We start from the raw sequence: 21498 nt of genomic DNA on the forward strand, positions 1-21498 counted from the left end.
AACCATTCCAGTTCATGTAGAAATGTTCTAGAATGTTTTAAATTGGACCTCTAAAGGGGACCCACGGGGGAAAAGAGATCCCTCTGAACACAACTGAACTCATTCAAGCTAGGGACCGGATCGACTGAGCTCTGTTTTCCAACGGGGGATGACGATTGAAGTCTTGCAGGGTTATTCTAATGTATCATATATTATGACAGATGGTTATGGACCCTGAAGCTCTCATGACACTAGACTTGTGTGTTATATGAGAGTGTAGACGATCATAACTGAGAGAACTAGTTGGTTTCATCGCTAAACTTTAAAGATATTCGTGAAACATTTCACAGTGCAATATTTCATGGTTGACAAGTCTAACTGATGATGCATGGGATCCATTTCAAAGGCCTCGTCTTACTCTCAACCAAAGACAAACACCTAGCCACTCCTACTGTATCTGCCCACAGCAGTCTCATTTAGGATTTCACTCAAAACGTATGCAATGCCATCAAACAAGACTTGAAGTCAGGTCTGATGGCGACAGCATGACTTTGCTCTGGACCTTGCATAGCAGCTTGTCCGCTCAATCACCTCACACATATATAAAACCCAGTCCCTGTGTGACTCCCCCTTTCTGCTACACAAACAGGCCGCCGGCAAGCTGCACGCTCCAAATCTTTAAAAGCCGCACACGACTTAATGAGAAAGTGAGCTAGGCATCTGTGTTTCACCTCACCCCTTTCTTCTCTCTTTCTGTGCCTCTTTCTCTCTCCTGAGAGCTTTTAGAGTTGCCTGTTAACGGCCCAAGTGTGGATTTCCTCTGAAATAACGATCTCTCCCACCATGGGGCTGGTGTCTGAAACTCAGGAACACTTACTTAAACAAAGAGTCCTGCATTCTGCTATCTAAATGGGATTGTTTCCAGCTGTATGTGTCCCGCCAGCTCAAGTGCCACATCAGGAAAAACAGAGAGAGAGAGAGAGAGAAAGAAAATAAAGATTAATATAGCACAGTTGCAGAGAGTCCTCGCAGTAGGGAGGCCTTCATGCACTGACAGACAGATCTCCATCATATCTCTTACTGAATTATAGATGAGGGCCATTTGAAAGAGAACATGTACCTCTTCAAGTGCTCCCAGGCCAAGAAGTATAATGAAGTTAGGTTGTGACAACAGCTTGGTTATGAAGTGGTCAGCACCCACATTCCTCTCTTCTATAGCGCTGCCTCTGTTACATGATAGAAATCTATCCACATTGGACTACTAAGGGAAAAGTCAGCAAGAATTTTTATTTCATATTTTCATTTTCATTTTCATTTTCATTTTTATTTTATTTTACTTCATATTTGATTCGTAAGGATATATTTAACATTTAGCATATGTATACCTTGTGTAATATGTTTTCTGTTTATTTGTTATGCCCCTGATTAACCTATCCCAAAATGTTCCGTTCATCCAAATACATTGTGAAATAATAATAATAAAACAATAATTTGTCTTTTGCTTAAAATGCTATATGCTATAAAATCCCATTATTCAGTGTTGTTGATTGATGTAAGTGTTGCAACATGTTAAGACATTGGAAGGCATATTCTTAATCATAACATTCCAGGCATTCCATATTCTCAAACGTCAGAAAATACATCCGTATACAGCATGTATATAAAGAAATCAGGACGTTGGTTTCTCAGACTGAACCAAACTCAACTGACACTACAGTGGCGGTCAAGTGAAGTGTTCAACAGGATGGCCTAAGGAGAAATGTAATGACCTGCACTTCAATGAGTGTGTGTGCGTGCGTGCACGTGTGTGTATGTATGTTTGGGCGGGGGGGGTGATCCAAGGACACATTCTCTCCACAGATAAGTGTTATGTGTGTTATGGCTAAATATTTTTTTCCTGTTGAACACTCAAGGCGACGGTGAATATCACCACATTAGTACGCAGTGGCGGGACAATATTCAGCAGTCACTACTCCTCCCCTCGTTGAAATACTGCGAACCACACGGGACGGGAACATCGACATCATGTGGATTTGCAAAGCCTTGTGGTACATTGTAGTTGCTGTCACATTAGGTAAGTAGCCTGACCATTACCATGATTTTCATTTGCTCACCGCCAACAAACATCTTTAGTTTGTGGCTAAAATACAAATATGGGGATGATTCTGGAGATCATTACACATCTTGTCAGTGTCTGGCTGTTTAGTTGTTTTGAAAGATGCGACATACGCTGAAAGGATTTTAAGCTGGTTTTCGGTATGGGCATGACTGCTCGATTCACTTTCTTTGCTAAATTGAGACTGTCACAGTACACCTGCAAGGATTACGTTGAAAGCATGGGGTTGCTGCTTTCATCCTTTTGCGATCTCTCAGTCACCGTAACTGTCCATAGCCCGAATAGTTTTAAATCGTCGCGTGGGAAATCAATTATATTCTCGAAAAAAGAACAATATTCAACCGAATAGAATTGGACAAGAAATGTGTTACTGCGTCGATCTTCAATGACCTTTACGGCTCGTGTGTGATGCGCTAATCACTGGCGACTAGAAATAATTCCTCCTTTGCTTATGACTAAAGTTACTTATGTCTTATTAACTAGACGTCTTCGCATTGCACTGCATGTTGACATCATGAGATTTTATTCTGGAGTTTCATTTGACTTGGCACCGCTCCAAACGCTATCATTCTCACATCATTATAAAATTGCCTAACTATTTTCTCAGATAGAAGCTGTCTCTGGATCTGATCTGACACAGTTGTGGAAGACCTAGACTGATCTGTCCCCGGACAATCTTAAGCCAGCTGCTATCAGTATTATTTCCTGCTTTAAGTGTATGAAGATGGTAGTTGTTAGAGTGTGCTATGAACTATGTGTAAATAGTTTGTTCTCCCCTAAAGGATGTATAGTTAGTAAAGATTTTGTCACGTTTTTTGAAGCAGTGATTTTTGTCGTATTTTACAGTGTTCTTTCATATAGATATACATTAATGTTAAACACCGTTTACTTTCAACCAATACTTTACCATGGACACTAAATAGTAAAAACAAAGGTTATCTATTAGTGTTAAATGTAGCAACGATAGTCAGGTAAAATACAACATTGTGACGTAAATTATTACGATGAAGGCCTTTGCTGTGTGTAATGAAATTATAACATACACACCCCATAATCACCTTTATACCTGAACTAAGACTGAGGCTCTCTTCAGGAAATAAAATGATGAAGATCTCTCATCTCGTGCCAGAATCTATGATCAGATTATACACAGTAGAATGATTTATTCATTTCATGAGTGAGGGTATCCTTGAACAACCTCACTTGGACTCTTTCTTCAGCACTAGTAATCACTCTGCGGACTGCATCTTTAATGACTTCACAGAAACTCTGCAGAGAAAACAGGCGAGAGAGTCTCACCTGGAGGTAGCCAAACATGTCATATGCTTCTTGTTACTTTAGAGCGGGTAACTCACTCAGGTTACACCTTGCACTTGTAATTGTCGGGGGGGTTCTCACTGCACAGTACCCGCTAGCTGCATACTCATCTATGACTGACCCCGCCCTTGAATGCTTCTAAAGCAGTGGGCAAGCTTGTTACCAGTTGGCTGGAATGTGAGGGGAATTTTGAAGAATGTTGATGGCCATTATCAAAGGCAAACTCAATGCAGAATGATAGGGCTGGCAGTAGCAGCACTGCAGCCGCAACATTGTCAGTGAACACACGCAACCGAGCCGCAGCAGTTCTGCAATGCAGCTGCCACGTACACGCAACACAGGTGGTGTTCATGAAAGACCCATTATGCCATAATTGGTATTTTTTTTGCTACTAAGCTCCTCCTGAAGTTGCAGAGTGTAGCTCACTTTTACACCACTGTTGTAAATGTAAATGGTAACGGTACATGTAAGTGGTACACGTGTATTTATTGACAAGCTGAAGGATATGAAACCAACGGTAGAAGCCAAAGAAGCATGTCAAGATTTCACACAAATATGACTCTGCATAGTTTTATTTATTGTGACATCGGAGAAAAACCAAAGGAATAACAAAAAATTAACACATTTGAGTTTTTCTGAAATACTCCTCACATTTTCAGCCTATATATACATTGTTTTAATGTGGAGTATGTGTAATATATGATTTTATATATATATATATATATATATATATATATATATATACTGTGTGCTAATAAATGGCAGCATGACAAAGGCACACTATACACTGGACAGTGTAATTTATTAGGAGCTAGCTCAACTAGAATGTCAAGGCTCCAAACGTCCAAGGCTTATTTAGCGTGAGGTTGACGAAGACTGATCAAACTTTTTGGCGTGAGATACATTTATATGGATGCTAGCCTGTGGGGACTGAGGTCGATGACTTTGGGCGTCTGGAAAAACTACAGATCTCCATGAGGGATGACGGCGATAAGGTTACAGCCTACGTCACATAACATTGGCAGGGATGAAAAACTTGCGAGTCGACAACTTTTCTGACACAGCCAAACATCAAGACAGCGAATACGTTATCTCTGGCTAGTCCTACTCCAATAGTGTGACGGTCGTGGTGCGACCGCACAGGAACGGCGCACTCCGGCTCCGTATTTGCGACCGCTAGCGCACACCAACACCCGTATTTGCATGCACATCCACACACAAAGATGCACACATCGGATTACACGATTACACGAAGCTAGGACACCAATTTTGATTTCTACCATTTATTCAAGTGAACTAAGGTGGTGCACCAACTGAGTTTCATGGAATGGATAAATGGATAACCGACATGTTGGGTGTTCGAGTCCTCAGCTAGCTGATCAGTCCGACATAGTTATTTCTTTGATGTTTCAGCATACGGAGGAATACTATGTTTATGTTTCAGGGTCTGTCTTGTCAGCTGTTTATTGTTTGATTTTTGTGTCTACCCTTTTTTTTTTAAACGGTGCTGGCCAGCTCCTATATATGTTCATTGTTCTGTCTAGGGGAAGAAAGTCTTGTCAGGTATGTGCATTTATGTAGACCTTGGAACTGCTGATTGTTGTCCTCTGTTCTTTTGAGAGGCTTAGCAAGTTTTTTTTTTATTTAGACTGCTGAATGTTGTCCTATGCATACTTAGAGGTGTAGGAGGTGTTCTAGAGACTGCTGATTGTTGCCCTCTGCATATAGAGAGGCTTAGCAGGTTTTCTAGACATTATTGAAGAGTTTAATAAAAGCATATCACTTAGAACCCTCACTCTGTCTCTGAGCTTTGTGGGCAAACCCACATACTGATGGTATCCCGAGGCTCGGTCCGTCACAAACAGAAAGAAGGCCAGGTCAACATCTGACTTGCATACTTTTGTCTCTTTTAGCTCTCCGAGACTGACCCTTGTTTGGCCTCTTGTTTGGTTACTGTCTCTGCTACTTATATCTAGCAGATGAGTCTAGTTGTTGTTGCATGAGGTGGTGCCATAAAGCGAGAGGTCTCGCGAGAGGTCTCACGCCATGTCCACCAAAGTTACATACAATCACATACAGTTACAATTTATAGAATTGCTAACCCCGGAGTGTTAAGGCCAATTCACACCAAAGATTTGCGACAAAGGTGAATCCTTTGCAGAATGTCACAGGGACAAGTTGCAGTGGTGTGAATGTATTGTTGCAAGCTGCCTGATGCAGTTGCAAAAGATTTGTTGTGTAAAATGACTAGTTGGCTAACTTTGCTGGCGACCAAACAGCTAGCTATGCCACATCTGGCTACAATGAGTGGTGTAACAAAAGCGTTGTTGAGGAAACATTGGTGCTGTTGCAAGCAGTCCCAGCGGTGTGAACCCCTACCGTTTTGTTGTAGCGAGTTGCTGGTCTCAAGTAGTTGTAGCTTGTCTCATCACAAATCCTTGGTCTGAAGTGGCCTTTAAACCGGGTACTCAATGTATAGCTCATGAGATGGGTCTGTTATTATCTTGTTGGTTTGCCTTGGCACAGCCTGTTTGTAGGGTTGACTGCAGGGATGGATGCTGTCTTAGGTTCTCATTAGGCTCTCAAAGACGGAAAAGTCTACCATAAAAAATCTATAAAAAGTCTATAAATAAAAAGTCCATAAAAAGTCTATAAATAAAAAGTCCATAAAAAGTCTAGAAAAGTCTACCATAAAAAATCTATAAAAAGTCTATAAATAAAAAGTCTATAAATAAAAAGTCCATAAAAAGTCTATAAATAAAAAGTCCATAAAAAGTCTAGAAAAGTCTACCATAAACTTCTGTTCACCACCATGAGCACTGAGGCACTGCAAGAAGTCCAGACGTTGTTGCTGTCTGCTCCGGAGACTATCAATATGCCTGCTCTTGGTCAGTGAGCTATCCACAAGAACACCAAGGTATTTGTACGAGGACACCTGTAAGATTCAGTCAGCTTCATCATGGATGACCACAGGCCAATCTGAGAAATGATTTGAGAATGTAATGATGTAGTTATTAGGGTCATGGCGTCTCCACTCATTAGTAAATAAAGCAAAAAGGACAGGTGAACTAACACACGCCTGGGAGCCCCTGTGTTCAATGTTTCGGGTGCTGAAAGATTAACACTGACATGTTGTTTCCAGTTGGTCAAGAACAAGTGGTACCATCGAATAATTAGAGGGTGAACATTCAGCGGATGTGGCTGATTAAATGCTCAACTAAAGTCTACAAGAAAGACGTTCACAAGAAGCAAATATCAAGGCAAGCAGCCCAGTCTCCATACAACTCTCACCGCCTCATGTGTTCTTCAGGCATCTCCAGTCTTCACTGCTCCCTATGCTGGACACTGACCACCACCAAGAGCAAAGCTGCTGATCACTTCCACTTGTATTACTCCTTAACCTACCCTACCGGTGTAGAGTAGTTGTGAGGGTGACTTTGCCTTGCTAAAGATTGCACTGGACAACCTGTTGAGCCGTCACCACCATCTCAGTGAGCAGTGCAAATATCAGATGTTGCTTAGCCATCTGAGGCTTCTTAGGATTACGCAGTTAGACTGGACTTACTTGGAGCACCAAGAGCCAAATACTGCATGCTCTTCAAGGCAAGCATTTCTCTTTTATTGAGCACCCTCCAGTGGAGGTTAGATCCTCCAGTAGCTTTGGTTGTCTCACAGTAGCACCAACCTACAACAGCCCACACTTCGGTTGCCAACTCCATGCTCCTACCTTATGCACCCAGTGAAGAAGGAGGTAACCTACAGAGGTTCTGTGCTACAGTCTTAAAAAAAGATATATGATCTAAGAATTGCTTGCACCCAAACCTAAAGCAGACAAAATACTCGTACCATTTACAAACTGAGTGGATCGTGGAAATTAATGTTTTTCATCTTCAAATAATTTTTTATGAAATATGGTCATGTGAAAGAGATAAATACCTCTGTTGTTCTCATTAGTCGTCCAGGCTGTACACTATATAGTTATATGGATCGGGTCCCCTCAAATACCCCTTGAAAAGATTTGAAAAGCCTTCACAGCACAACATTGCCAAAAATATTGCCAAGAGGCTAGTTAGCATGTTAGCAAGCTTTTCTCTGTGCCAACTGGGCTGTTGGTGGTGTATGCAAAGTTTTCTAAAGCTGCAAATGATTTTCTTTGAGACTATCTTTATTTTAACAATATAGATAATTAATAATTTCCTTTTAATGATGTTGTACCATTCGGTTTTATTCAAAATAAGTGAAATACATACAACTAGTGCAAATCTAAACCTCAGGATTGTTAGGATTTTGTGTGTTTAACAATGTGTTTAAGAACAGCACACATTTAAGATATGCATAAAATATTCATAATAATAACATAATAACAATTGTGTCTTCTGTCAAATATGTTCAGAGTAATTTATGGAAAAAATGCACACCTATTCATATTAAAGTGTCATCACCATCAAAGTGTAATCACCTATGAATATACTGTAAATGCAGAGATTGGCTCCTACTTTTTGTGCCTAGGAACTCCCTGTGTGCTCTTTGACACAAGATGGCACTGCCCAGTTTCACAAGATTGACACAAGAGGGCAGTGCCCAGTTTCACAAGATTGACACAAGAGGGCAGTGCCCAGTTTCACAAGATTGACACAAGAGGGCAGTGCCCAGTTTCACAAGATTGACACAAGATGGCAGTGCCCAGTTTCACAAGATTGACACAAGATGGCAGTGCCCAGTTTCACAAGATTGACACAAGATGGCAGTGCCCAGTTTCCGTCCCTACTAGGCTCAATGCAGTAGCTAAGCAGGTGTCATTGAGGCGAATAGGGGGTTATTATTCCATGTCTGTGTAATGCCTCTATTCTCCTATCTGAAACAATCTTAAAATCTGAGTCAAACACTTTTGTCATTTCATTTTCTCTCTGTCTTTTCCTGTCTTTGTACTGATTCAGAGGGCAGGGAACAGATCCTGCAGAAGTTTCAGAAGATCGGGGACACCAGACTCTTGTGTCCAGACTGCTCGCTGCCCATTAGAGTCAAATATAACCTCTCAGTTGATAACTGTGCTCGTAAGTGCAGCAGGAACAAGAAGACTTTCACCTGCAGGTAAACCTGAAGTTACACAAACTAATGCAAGTTACACCAACTTCAAAATCCTGTCATTGCCTTCCTAAGTGCATCAAGTCAGTAGGGGATGATGGTGCCGACCACTGACTGTCCAGGCATCTTGATACAACACATCTCCTGGTGTGATAATGGCCCCCTGAACAACCCTTCTGAGAATATCAAGAATATCAACTATGACCAAAATAAGTTAGCACATTGAATGTTTAAACCTACAAGAAACAGCTGGGGGTTGGTCTGATAGTTGCCCGGGGGTTGTCATCATTACCGGTCATCGCAGTTCTCTTTTGTTTGCTTCCACAGGGCGTTTTACTATGAACATCAGAACAAGAAGTGTCACCTACTTCCCTTTGATCACTACAGTCCAGGCACCCAGAGGGAACGCACGGCTCACCACGATCTTTACGAGAAGAAAGGTAAATACCGAGTTTTATAATAATACTTGTCTATAACTGGCCATTTGGGGGCCCTAAGCAGATGCTTTGCCCCCCAACTCTTCACATAGATAATATAAAACAATAACATAAAGCCATATGAATGTGAACGCAAACAACAAAAGCAAATAAATATATGAGGCCTATACCACACAAGCTATAGATATCCTCTTCTTTATTCAATTGAAATTGCAAATAACATATCTTCCGTTGTATCGGTTTTTAAATATTCAATTAAAAAAGAAATGTAGCCAGCTTAATGCAGTATGATGGTGTTTTAAGATATTTGGTTTAGGGAACATTTTCATATTTTGACCTTTTACCAAGATGTTAGTTGGAACACAGTTGAAGTGATGTGAACATCATGCTAAAAAGAATGTCCATTAAATGTTGCACTAAATTTACATTTTTAGTCATTTAGCAGACGCTTTTATCCAAAGCGACTTACAATGTATACACATTTTACATTGATAGCACAATGCACATCAGGAGCAATTAGGGGTTCAGTGTCTTGCTCAAGGACACTTCGACAGGGAATCGAACTAGTAACCTTCTGGTTACTAAACGACTTCTTTACCTCTTGTACCACTGTCGCCGCAATTAAATGGACCTGTGTCTTTGTTGAGCTTAGGAGTTCAACAAGTCGTGCTAGACTTTGACGAATGCCAGATCAGATGAGATCAGATGGGTTACATCTGAAGCAGGCATGCGTAGGCTAGCAAAGCAGGCAGTGGGCTGTGTTAATCAGGACAACTAACTTCAATACTGACTAGCGTTAGCTTTTCGGCCCATAGACTTGGCTTTGTACCATTACTTATAAGATCTTTAGCTTTCTAACATTAGCAAGCTAAACTTGCCTGGTGTATATACATTGTGTAGGCTTATGTTCCAGAATTTAAAGTATTTAACACGTTCAGACATACGCTCAAGAAATGAGCATTATCCCACAATATCTTTCTCCGCTCCCGACTCTGGTTGCCTTTCCACCATATCTTTCATAAATTGTTGCCAGTGAAAGAGGCAAAAAAGATCTCTCTAGCCCCATGACTAAAGAAACTATAGATAATTAATCATCATCATTAACAGGGCTGTTTTATAATGGATGTGAATAGGAACAAGTGTGACCCTTTTTTTCACTGCTGTAGATGAGCTTGCAAACTTAAAGTTCTGTCATTAAAAACCTGTCCTTCTCCCATTGCTTTTCCTCATTTAAATGCAATGGTTTTTGATATGGTATAGTTGAAGAACACTACATTCTTACAGTTATGGTTATACATATTAAACAATGATTTTAAGATATATCCAGAAGTTTTTCATGAGTGAGTCTGAAATTCTGGAATTCTCTATCTCGAACTCAAAAACAAGGTGATGTATAGACCTAACATCTAACTACCAATACAGCCAAAAAACCCTGATGCCAGCCCCACATCACAAGTGCACAGTGGGAGATAATGCTATAGCTATTACGGCAACTGGCCACTGTTTTTGTCAAGAGGTCGCAATTCAGACCCATCCAATATGACTGCCACTGAGTGGTTTCACTGTCGTACCTACATACCGTAACCGGTTGTCAGGCGCAATCAAAACAAACCACAAGGAAAGAGGAGGGGGCACCACTATTCCTCATGTTATAATTTCTGTTAAATATATAGTGTTTAGCCTAGATTTGTTTAAGGGTGTGGTAGTCCAAACAGTAGATAGTAGATTATTGTTTTTATTTGTTTGTATTTGCATTCCCTGAGTGCACTAAGTGCTCTGCACACAGCGTGTGCCCTGCGTGTACGTAGTGACCACCCTGCGTGTACGTAGAGACCACCCTGCGTGTACGTAGAGACCACCCTGAGTGTACGTAGTGACCACCCTGCGTGTACGTAGTGACCACCCTGCCACACCTTGTATATCAACATGTCTGGGAGAGTCTGTTATACATCACATTCTACACTTTTGGTCTTTTTACATCTGTCTGGTTAAAACCCAAATGGAAGGTTGCCCTCCTGGCTTGCACCACTGATTTCATTTTGTTTTAAATTATTTAAAAAATATAGATGTTTGTAGCCATATTTCAGCCGCCTTTTCACACGATTCTCTCTTCTCATGCTGAGGTGGAACTCACAGATTCAGTTTTTGAAATGTCGAATGCCAAACTGCACTGTTGGTTACTTCTTTGGGTGCTGACTCTCTTTATTTTGCTGTGCAAGATCTCAGGTATTATAATCCAGCATACGACCAGATGCAGAAAGCTTAAACTTCCACCACATCCCTTGATGAAAAACTCTCTAACACATGCAATGTTTCTTATGTGTTGCGCTCCCTTCGACAGTTAAGTGCTATTGTACACATGCAATGTTTCTTATGTGTTGTGCTCCCTTCGCCAGTTAAGTGCTATTGTACACATGCAATGTTTCTTATGTGTTGTGCTCCCTTCGCCAGTTAAGTGCTATTGTACACATGCAGGTGCTACTTGTTGAGTAGCCTTATATGTTAAAATGGTGTTGGAATTCCCTTTTCACATTTGCTAACTTCTACAGACTGAATGTGCCACCTGCATTCTAGCCAGCACCATGGAAATACTAGATAGCAAGAAAACCTTCTAATTAGCATATTTGCTGCATTCAGTTAATATGAAACCTGTTCCGCCAAATTAAATGGAGACTTTTCTATGACCACTTCTTCAGATTAAACAGTGGGACCCTTGTGAAAACGATGGTATTAATGACACCTAGCAGCCTGGAAGCCTAAAATGAGAATGAGGGTTTCAAATGACAACCAAACTCTCTCTGTGACCTACTAAAGTGGTTCCCTGAAAATACTTCAGAGAAAGAATGAGATGTTAATAATGTTCTCTATCCCCCCAGCTACATCACACTGTGTGTACATGTGTTTTAGCAAATTGGCAACAGCCGCCGCCTCCCAGACCACCTAAAACTTTAGTGTAACTGGAGGATTCATATTGGACTCCCAAGAGACACACTTTACAATTTTTACAACAGTAGCACTATTGGCATCATAAGTCAAATGTAAGTTTCAATTTATATGTGGTCTCTCTCTCTCTCTCTCTTTCGCTCTCTCTCTCTCTCTCTCTCTCTCTCTCTCTTCACACATCAGAGGGTAGGGATCAGACACTCCAAAGGTACCTGAAGACCGAGGCATCCTGGCTGTGGTGCATAGATTGCTCTCCCTCCGCAAGGGTCAGAAAGAATCTCTCTCTGGAGGAATGTGCACAAGAGTGCAGCAAGTCCAGGAGGAAGGTTGTTTTCACCTGCAGGTATTGGTAGTAAACTAGCTAAGCACATAGCATAGAAACTCTATACTGGTTCTATGTTCTGTTTCTCAACTCTATACTGAACTCTATAATAAGTTTGTTCTCATCTTTCTTTGGGCTTTTTGAAGGGCATTTTACTTTGACCACCTAAACAGGAAATGCCACTTGCTTGCCTTTGACCGCTACAGCCAAGGGACTAGGCTTGAACACAAAGAAAAACACAACCTTTATGAAAAGAAAGGTAAGCAACAGTAACGCTGTCTGATTTTAGTTTATCATGATCGTGTTGCATCTCTCTCTTCATCTTGTGCTGGGCCAGGAGGACGGGAATGACTCCAAACATAACACGTATTTGTTTGGAGTACAGCATAGATGTTGCTGAAGTCTTCTCCCTCATTTCCTGTGTGTCATTGTAAACATATTGAGTCAATGTGTCATTTCTGCTTTAATGAAGAAGCCATGAATAAACACAGAGAGGCAATGGACCAGAGTTGAGATGATAAAGTTTATACTTTTTACCAAAATATCTACGTCCTAAAATACTCACTGTATATCATTTTTTTTTCTCAAGAATTTGTGAGAGAGTGTATCCTTGGCAACGGAGAGAACTACAGGGGCAGAAAAGCTGTCACCAAGTCTGGGATCCCATGTCAGTCCTGGGCAGCCTCCATTCCTCACGAACACAAGTAACAACTCAGTCTTTTTCTCTATATCTATCCATCCGTTCCTCACGAACACAAGTATCCACTCTCAGTCTTGTTGTCTATACCTAACCCTCCGTTCCTCACGAACACAAGTATCCACTCTCAGTCTTGTTGTCTATATCTATCCATCCGTTCCTCACGAACACAAGTATCCACTCTCAGTCTTGTTGTCTATACCTAACCCTCCGTTCCTCACGAACACAAGTATCCACTCTCAGTCTTGTTGTCTATATCTATCCATCCGTTCCTCACGAACACAAGTATCCACTCTCAGTCTTGTTGTCTATATCTATCCATCCGTTCCTCACGAACACAAGTATCCACTCTCAGTCTTGTTGTCTATATCTATCCATCCGTTCCTCACGAACACAAGTATCCACTCTCAGTCTTGTTGTCTATATCTATCCATCCGTTCCTCACGAACACAAGTAACAACTCTCAGTCTTTTTCTCTATACCTAACCCTCCGTTCCTCACGAACACAAGTAACAACTCAGTCTTTTTCTCTATATCTATCCATCCATTCCTCACGAACACAAGTATCCACTCTCAGTCTTGTTGTCTATACCTAACCCTCCGTTCCTCACGAACACAAGTATCCACTCTCAGTCTTGTTGTCTATATCTAACCCTCCGTTCCTCACGAACACAAGTAACCATTCTCAGTCTTGTTGTCTATACCTAACCCTCCGTTCCTCACGAACACAAGTAACAACTCAGTCTTGTTGTCTATATCTATCCATCCGTTCCTCACGAACACAAGTATCCACTCTCAGTCTTTTTGTCTTTATCTATCCATCCATTCCTCACGAACACAAGTATCCACTCTCAGTCTTTTTCTCTATACCTAACCCTCCGTTCCTCACGAACACAAGTAACCATTCTCAGTCTTGTTGTCTATACCTAACCCTCCGTTCCTCACGAACACAAGTAACCATTCTCAGTCTTGTCTATATCTATCCATCCATTCCTCACGAACACAAGTATCCACTCTCAGTCTTTTTCTCTATATCTATCGCTTCTTTTCTTTTCATTTCCATACTTCATTTCTCCAGCTGAGTGAGTTTAGTTGGCATGTGAAAAGGGTCCTATTATGCTTTCCAGTTTTTCCTTCCTCTTTAGTGTGTTATAAAGCGTTTTGTTCATGTAGATGGTCTGCACAGTAACACAGACCAACGTACTCACCAGAGGGAGCAGCTCTCTCCCACAGAAACCACTTTTCTCAACTGCGTGAAATGCGGGCGGTGGGGGGTGGGGGGGGTTCAGCTAGAGGGGTAAATAGAGATGTACAGTATGAGAAAATGAAACATGTGAATCCATTCTAAATTCTTTACTCAAAATGACATTTTCAACATTGAAAATGAGCATAATAGATCCTCTTTAAAACTATTTGTCAACTAATCATGCATATAATGGTTCTATAGCCTTCCTTCTGACTCTATTTTAACATTAGAAGATTAGAGGGAAGGTTACAGAAGTATTATATTCATGATTAGTTGATTAAGAATTGGCAAGGTTTAGGGATTTTTTTTAGATTTGGTATCCTCTTTGGATTTGTTACACATTGCTGAACTTATCAGTGTTGGGCTGTTTATATAACTTAGAAGTGTAATATCTTTTAATGGTACTGAGGGAGAAAACCATGGAGAGAGAGAGAGTTGAGAGATTTATTGACTGAAGTCATGTTCTGTCTGCTCTCCAGCTGAACTCACATTACTGCAGACACATGAAAGTGCATGTCTGCAGCACACAGGAACGTGTGGCCAATCTCACTCTCAAGGGGACTCCCAAACCCCCTTATCTCTAGTTGGAGTGTTGTTATGTGCATGGGTCACATGAGGTGGAAGAGGTGAGATCAAACTCTTGCCTGCACTCAGATGAGGCTGTACTTCTTGAATAGTCTAATTCACAAGTACAGTCATTCATGTGACAGAGGATATTCATCCTCAAAGCGAACTTAAATGAGCTTCATATTATGAAGACGAATGAGATGTGTTTGTTTAATGGCTCAACAAGCTTTTGGTCGAAATTTTGTGCAAAATCAGATTTGATATGTTTTGAAAATGTTTCTCTCTCGGAAATGACCTCTGGGTTGATTTTAAATGTCCGCAAACATAAACCCAATAACTCCACGTCAGACTGGTCTGTTGAAATGAGAATATATGTGAAACATTTGGTTGGCCACCGATGGGATCTATCTTTGGCAGGGAGATGGGTGGCTGGCTACCATCTGTTAGCACAGCATCATTACCTCCATACTGTTCCATGGGAAGCCCACCAGATGCTGTTCTATAGAGCCAACTGTGTCGAACACCATCATCAAAATGCCAAGTTAGAACACAGAAACCAGGTTCAGTTCCACAGGGTTGGGTGTGTTTTTTAGCACATAGTACACATACTGTGCCTTTCAAAAGTATTAAAACCTCTGAAAGTCATGACAAAACACTAACCGCGGAAGTATCTCAAAAGTATCTTTTAGTAATACAGAATATGGTGACTTTAGGGGATTGAATACTGTACTTATTATTCTGTAATTGTATGAGAAAGTTAGTGTCCAGTTTGATACAGGACACTCCAAAACCCTGCTGGATAAAGGGGAGTGAGTGATGCCTACAATATGTCATTAATATATATTATTAATACATGTAGACTAGAGCCTTGCCTTCTGTCTTCACCAAGTAAAACAATGGTATATGTTTAAGATTGGATAGGCTGTTGTTTATTTGTTTGTTTTCTTTTTATATTGTAAAATGTCCAGGTTTTCCCAGTATTGTCAGACAATCCTTGAAAACTATGCCTTATGATCTTTACATGCTTACAGTTTCCAGAGGCACAGTAAGAAGAAAGACCTCCGTGATAACTTCTGTCGCAACCCAGAGGGTGAGGCCTCCGGTCCGTGGTGCTTCACCAGTGACCCAGCCATCCGCCACCAGGAGTGTGACCTGCCTCAGTGCTCCGAAGGTAAGTGCCTGGTGTGGCAGAGCCAAGCCCCTGGAGTGCAACATCGTGATGATAGATGTGGTCTGGGACCTTTAACACATTCTGGAATTGCACTAGTACTTAACTTGCACTTACAGTAGGTACATTCCTGCACTTTTTTTTCTATTTCTTATGTAAAATAGTATTTATTGTTACACCAGGTCTCTATTGCTCGTAGCTATGATTATTCTCTCCCTTGTACGTCGCTTTGAATAAAAGCGTCTACTAAATGACTAAATGAAAATGACTAAATGACTAAATGGAATTCCACAATAAAACCAGACATATGACAAAACTATTGTTGAAAACATTAATAATGCCACGATGCCACAAACAAGAGTTTGTGAACTAAATATTGTTAAGATCAGATAATGTGCACTACATTGATTTAGGGTGTGGCTAAGTAATTGCTTTGGTGTGCAAGGTGAGGTTACTATAGATGAAAATGATAAGCAGATGTAGAGGTCTGTAAGTTAGCCTTGTGCAGCAGAGCCTGTGGTTGTGGGTTGTGATAGCCAAAATGAAATTGTAATTCAAGGATCAAAACTTTTTTTCCAGTGTTTTTTGTGGTAATGGTAATGTTATTCAATGCCAAACTTAAAGTCTGTTTTAAACTCTATAGTAAACTTGCATGCTGTTAACTTGATCTCTAGGGCCTGCATGCTTGCTGGAACACATCTAAGGGTTGGAAAATTGGACACATTAATATTTCTTTTAAATTGAAACTGACCTTAATGATTCAATTGAGCATGTGTTAATGGGCGTGTATTAATTCGATTCATTTGACCATGAGCTAACACCTAAATTGATATATTTTCCTTAAATTGTGTTCTCATAACCAGCATATATGGAGGGTTAATTGAATTAAATGTAATTGAATTAAGGGATTGAATAATTCCATTCAATGGCTGTGGCTATAGAGGCCTGGGGTGACTGCCCACATTTGTCTTGTCATCCGTTTCTTCAAGGACACACTTCCTTCCTTCCTTCCTGGTGTCTTAACCTAGTGCAAGACCCCACTTGAGTCTTAATGGAAAAAGATCCTTATTGCTCATGCCTGCGACTGAAAAACCCTTTCCATCATATCACTAAGGGTGTCCTTGTCGTCCAATGCTCCTTTTGTGCGTAAAGTGTTCAAATGTTAGTTATCCCCTTTGAAGTCGGAGGAGCAGCAGAGATCGCATATGCCATGTCCAGAGTATGCTTTGTATATGCTTTGTCCAGCATTGTGTATTGACAGGACTGAAAACATTAAGACATGTGATGAGCTATTTATCTGTTGTACCCAGCGAGTCAGGGGGCAGGCTGTTTCTAAGCAGCAATAATGTCCTAATCCTAAAGATAAGTTCCTAATCTTGAAGAGCTGTGGAAGGCTGAAGATAATTGGGCTGTCACCCAACGTTTGTTTGTTTGGGAGGGCAGGCCTCGTGACAGAAAGGACCAATTCTTGTGTCTGAAGAAGCTTTAAACAAATCGGGTACAAGTGGGGTTGTGTCCCACTCTTCAAATAACAGGACATTTGGTTTCAATTTGGTTTAATTTTGGTTTCAATATTACCTTCAACATATTCAATTACCCCCCAAAAATGTGCTGTGTAAACTTAACACGTGCTATATAAACACCACAAAAGGGTTGGTGATTATAGATTAACAGCTGTAGGAGTAGTATACAAATAAATATCTATCAAATATAAGGATAACAAGAAGAGGAAGAATGCAGGTGACTTTTTACCTTTGCCAGTTTCAAATTAAACACAGTACAGCAGCAGAGCAAAGTGGCACATTTCATAAATTATATATGTAATAATTCAGATCTGTTGTGTGTGTTTGTATGTGTGTGTGTGTGTGTGTGTGTGTGTGTGTGTGTGTGTGTGTGTGTGTGTGTGTGTGTGTGTGTGTGTGTGTGTGTGTGTGTGTGTGTGTGTGTGTGTGTGTGTGTGTGTGTGTGTGTGTGTGTGTGTGTGTGCAGTAGAGTGTGTGGTATGTAGAGGGGAGGGATACAGAGGCCCAGTGGATCACACACAGAGTGGTTGGGAATGCCAGAGATGGGACACACAGTGGCCACATAAGCATGACTTTCAGCCTAACAGGTAAGACCTGTCACACACACACACACACACACACACACACACACACACACACACACACACACACACACACACACACACACACACACACACACACACACACCCACAGACACACACACACACACACACACACACACACACACACACACACACACACACACACGCACACACACACACACACACACTCAGAGGACTTTTCTTTTTGCTCTGTGTCCTAAGGCATCCTAATAAAGGCCTGTCTGATAACTACTGCCGAAACCCAAATAACGATGTGCAGCCCTGGTGTTATACCATGGACCCTGAGAAGCGCTGGGAGTATTGCAACATCAGTGTTTGTGGTAAGACAGTGAAATATATAAATAGTATGTGTGTATTTGGGGAGAGAATGCTCTCACAGATATCTCCGTGTGGTGAGATGAGAGAGGTTGTATAAGGGTATTCTTGTACATGTACATACATAAGTACATTTCTCTGAGCTGATGCTGTTGGCTGTAGCCTTTTCCTTCATAAAACCACATAGGGCCTGGGGGAGAGAGGTCAGTGTGTTGTTTCTACTGTGGTCCTGTATTGAGGATCTTGGCCAGTTTGGGATCATACACAAGTAAAGAGAAGGGAGGAGAAGCGAGTGAAGATGGGATAAAAAAGGGAGACGCAAGAAAACTGAAACACTGAAACACTGAGGAAAGGATGAAAGTTTATGAATGGAATAGAGTAGAGTAGACAGATCTATATTCTGGAATAGAGTAGAGACAGATCTATATTCTGGAATATAGTAGAGACAGATCTATATTCTGGAATAGAGTAGAGACAGATCTATATTCTGGAATAGAGTAGAGACAGATCTATATTCTGGAATAGAGTAGAGACAGACAGATCTATATTCTGGAATAGAGTAGAGACAGATCTATATTCTGGAATAGAGTAGAGACAGATCTATATTCTGGAATAGAGTAGAGTAGACAGATCTATATTCTGGAATAGAGTAGAGACAGATCTATATTCTGGAATAGAGTAGAGTAGACAGATCTATATTCTGGAATAGAGTAGAGTAGAGACAGATCTATATTCTGGAATAGAGTAGAGTAGAGACAGATCTATATTCTGGAATAGAGTAGAGTGGAGACAGATCTATATTCTGGAATAGAGTAGAGAGATCTATATTCTGGAATAGAGTAGAGTGGAGACAGATCTATATTCTGGAATAGAGTAGAGACAGATCTATATTCTGGAATAGAGTAGAGACATCTATATTCTGGAATAGAGTAGAGACAATCTATATTCTGGAATAGAGTAGAGACAGATCTATATTCTGGAATAGAGTAGAGACAGATCTATATTCTGGAATAGAGTAGAGACAGATCTATATTCTGGAATAGAGTAGAGACAGATCTATATTCTGGAATAGAGTAGAGACATCTATATTCTGGAATAGAGTAGAGACAGATCTATATTCTGGAATAGAGTAGAGACAGATCTATATTCTGGAATAGAGTAGAGACAGATCTATATTCTGGAATAGAGTAGAGACAGATCTATATTCTGGAATAGAGTAGAGACAGATCTATATTCTGGAATAGAGTAGACAGATCTATATTCTGGAATAGAGTAGAGACAGATCTATATTCTGGAATAGAGTAGAGACAGATCTATATTCTGGAATAGAGTAGAGACAGATCTATATTCTGGAATAGAGTAGAGACAGATCTATATTCTGGAATAGAGTAGAGACAGACAGATCTATATTCTGGAATAGAGTAGAGACAGATCTATATTCTGGAATAGACTAGAGACAGATCTATATTCTGGAATAGAGCAGACTGATCTATATTCTGGAATAGAGTAGAGACATCTATTATAATTACAGGCCTATAATTCCTGCACGTTTTCGTTTTTCTGAATTGTGTGAAATGGCTAATACAAATAGGTAATACAGAACGATTATGTGGTCACCAAGGGCAAGGTGAATTGGTGGAAGGAGACCACTGACTGCTTCAACTTATCCAACTGGTGAAGGTAGTAGTTAGCAGAGTATAGATAGATAGAAAGATAGATAGATACTTTAATTATGCCGGGGGAAATTGGGCTTTTCCATTTTAGAATTACACATTATAGATCGTACTGAGATTGCTATGGGTTATTCTCTAAAGCTAACCTGGACTGGAGCTCCTTGTGAGATGAATTAAATTGCCATCTCAAACACAGGATGGGGTACAGAAATTAATTAGAACCATAATACTCAGGTTAGGTTACCACGGTTAGGCTATAGCTCAGCTCCTTCTGAGTGAAAGTGTACATTGTGTTGTCCCAGCTAGACAGGAAATTAATATATCTACTTTGTGTCATCTTCCTGCCTTTCTTTGTTGTCCATATCCTTCCATCAGACTATCATAATGATACGACTGTGGACACAACCACTTCGTGTTATCGAGGTCAAGGAGAAAACTACAGAGGCAGCATGAACATAACCTCCATTGGGGTCCCCTGTCAGCGCTGGGACCTGCAGTTCCCTCATAACCACACCTACACCCAACAGAATTACAAATGCAAGTGAGTTGCAGACACTCTTGGGTTCCGTGTTCCTCAGTATGGAATGGAGCGGAGCTTACACATAAGCATCCTCTCAGATTACTCAGATTGTGTGTGTGTGTGTGTGTGTGTGGGTGTGTGTGTCGGTGGGTGGGTGTGTGTGTGTGTGTGTGTGTGTGTGTGTGTGTGTGTGAGAGTGTATGTGTGTGTGTGTGTGTGTCTGTGCGAGAGATTGTGTGTGTGTGTGTGTGTGTGTGTGTGTGTGTGTGTGTGTGTGTGTCTGTGTGAGAGATTGTGTGTGTGTGTGTGTGTGTGTGTGTGTGTGTGTGTGTGTATGGTGTGTGGCCTTTGCAGGGATCTGAGAGATAATTTTTGCAGAAATCCTGATGGGGATGAGAGCCCCTGGTGCCTCACCACTGACCCTTCTGTGCCCAGAGCCCCCTGCACCAACATCCCCAGGTGTGAGTCGGACACGTCACACAGCACAGGTGAGGAGGCACTCTTCTCCTACTTCATTTACATTTACATTTACATTTAGTCATTTAGCAGACGCTTTTGTCCAAAGCGACGTACAAGGGAGAATATTTCATTTCATTTCATCAGAAATCATCACAAACCCTACCAGTTAACATGGATGGTATTTGTTTGAAATGTTGTAAAGTTGTAAATCAGTCAGTGTCTGTGTGAGTGTCATGTTAGTGCCCTGGGTTGTATTTAGTAAGTTGTGATCCGTTACTTTACGATCGGCACGGTGGGGTGTGTCTGTGGCTTTGAGTGTTTGTGTCTATGTTTAAGTATTCCTTACTTTTCTCAATCATGTTTCTAAAAGAAAGGCTGTACATCCTCTACATCTGTTACAGCATTTTTTCTGGAATGTTCTCTGGCTTCTCAATTGCCTATCCCTCGTTGCATTTCAAAAGACCACACATTTCTCCTTTTTTTATTTCTCACATTGAGATTCTGGGTCAGTCATCAACTGCTGTCTGTT

General features: G+C 40.8%; 1 protein-coding gene across 1 annotated transcript in view; it reads left to right on the forward strand.

Moving 5' to 3' along the window:
• The first annotated feature begins 1815 nt into the window (after positions 1-1815).
• Positions 1816-21498, forward strand: part of hgfa (hepatocyte growth factor a) — a 29280-nt gene continuing 9597 nt past the window's right edge. Inside the window, exons 1-11 of the mRNA XM_031583135.2 lie at positions 1816-2053; positions 8350-8503; positions 8825-8937; positions 12061-12220; positions 12346-12458; positions 12789-12903; positions 15741-15880; positions 17867-17987; positions 18204-18322; positions 20366-20531; positions 20865-20998. Of these exons, the coding sequence (XP_031438995.1) occupies positions 2005-2053; positions 8350-8503; positions 8825-8937; positions 12061-12220; positions 12346-12458; positions 12789-12903; positions 15741-15880; positions 17867-17987; positions 18204-18322; positions 20366-20531; positions 20865-20998 (1384 nt within the window). The 5' untranslated portion in view covers positions 1816-2004. The remainder of the gene's footprint in view (positions 2054-8349; positions 8504-8824; positions 8938-12060; positions 12221-12345; positions 12459-12788; positions 12904-15740; positions 15881-17866; positions 17988-18203; positions 18323-20365; positions 20532-20864; positions 20999-21498) is intronic.

This window comes from Clupea harengus, chromosome 16 (assembly GCF_900700415.2).
Source record: "Clupea harengus chromosome 16, Ch_v2.0.2, whole genome shotgun sequence".
Lineage (NCBI taxonomy): Eukaryota > Metazoa > Chordata > Actinopteri > Clupeiformes > Clupeidae > Clupea > Clupea harengus.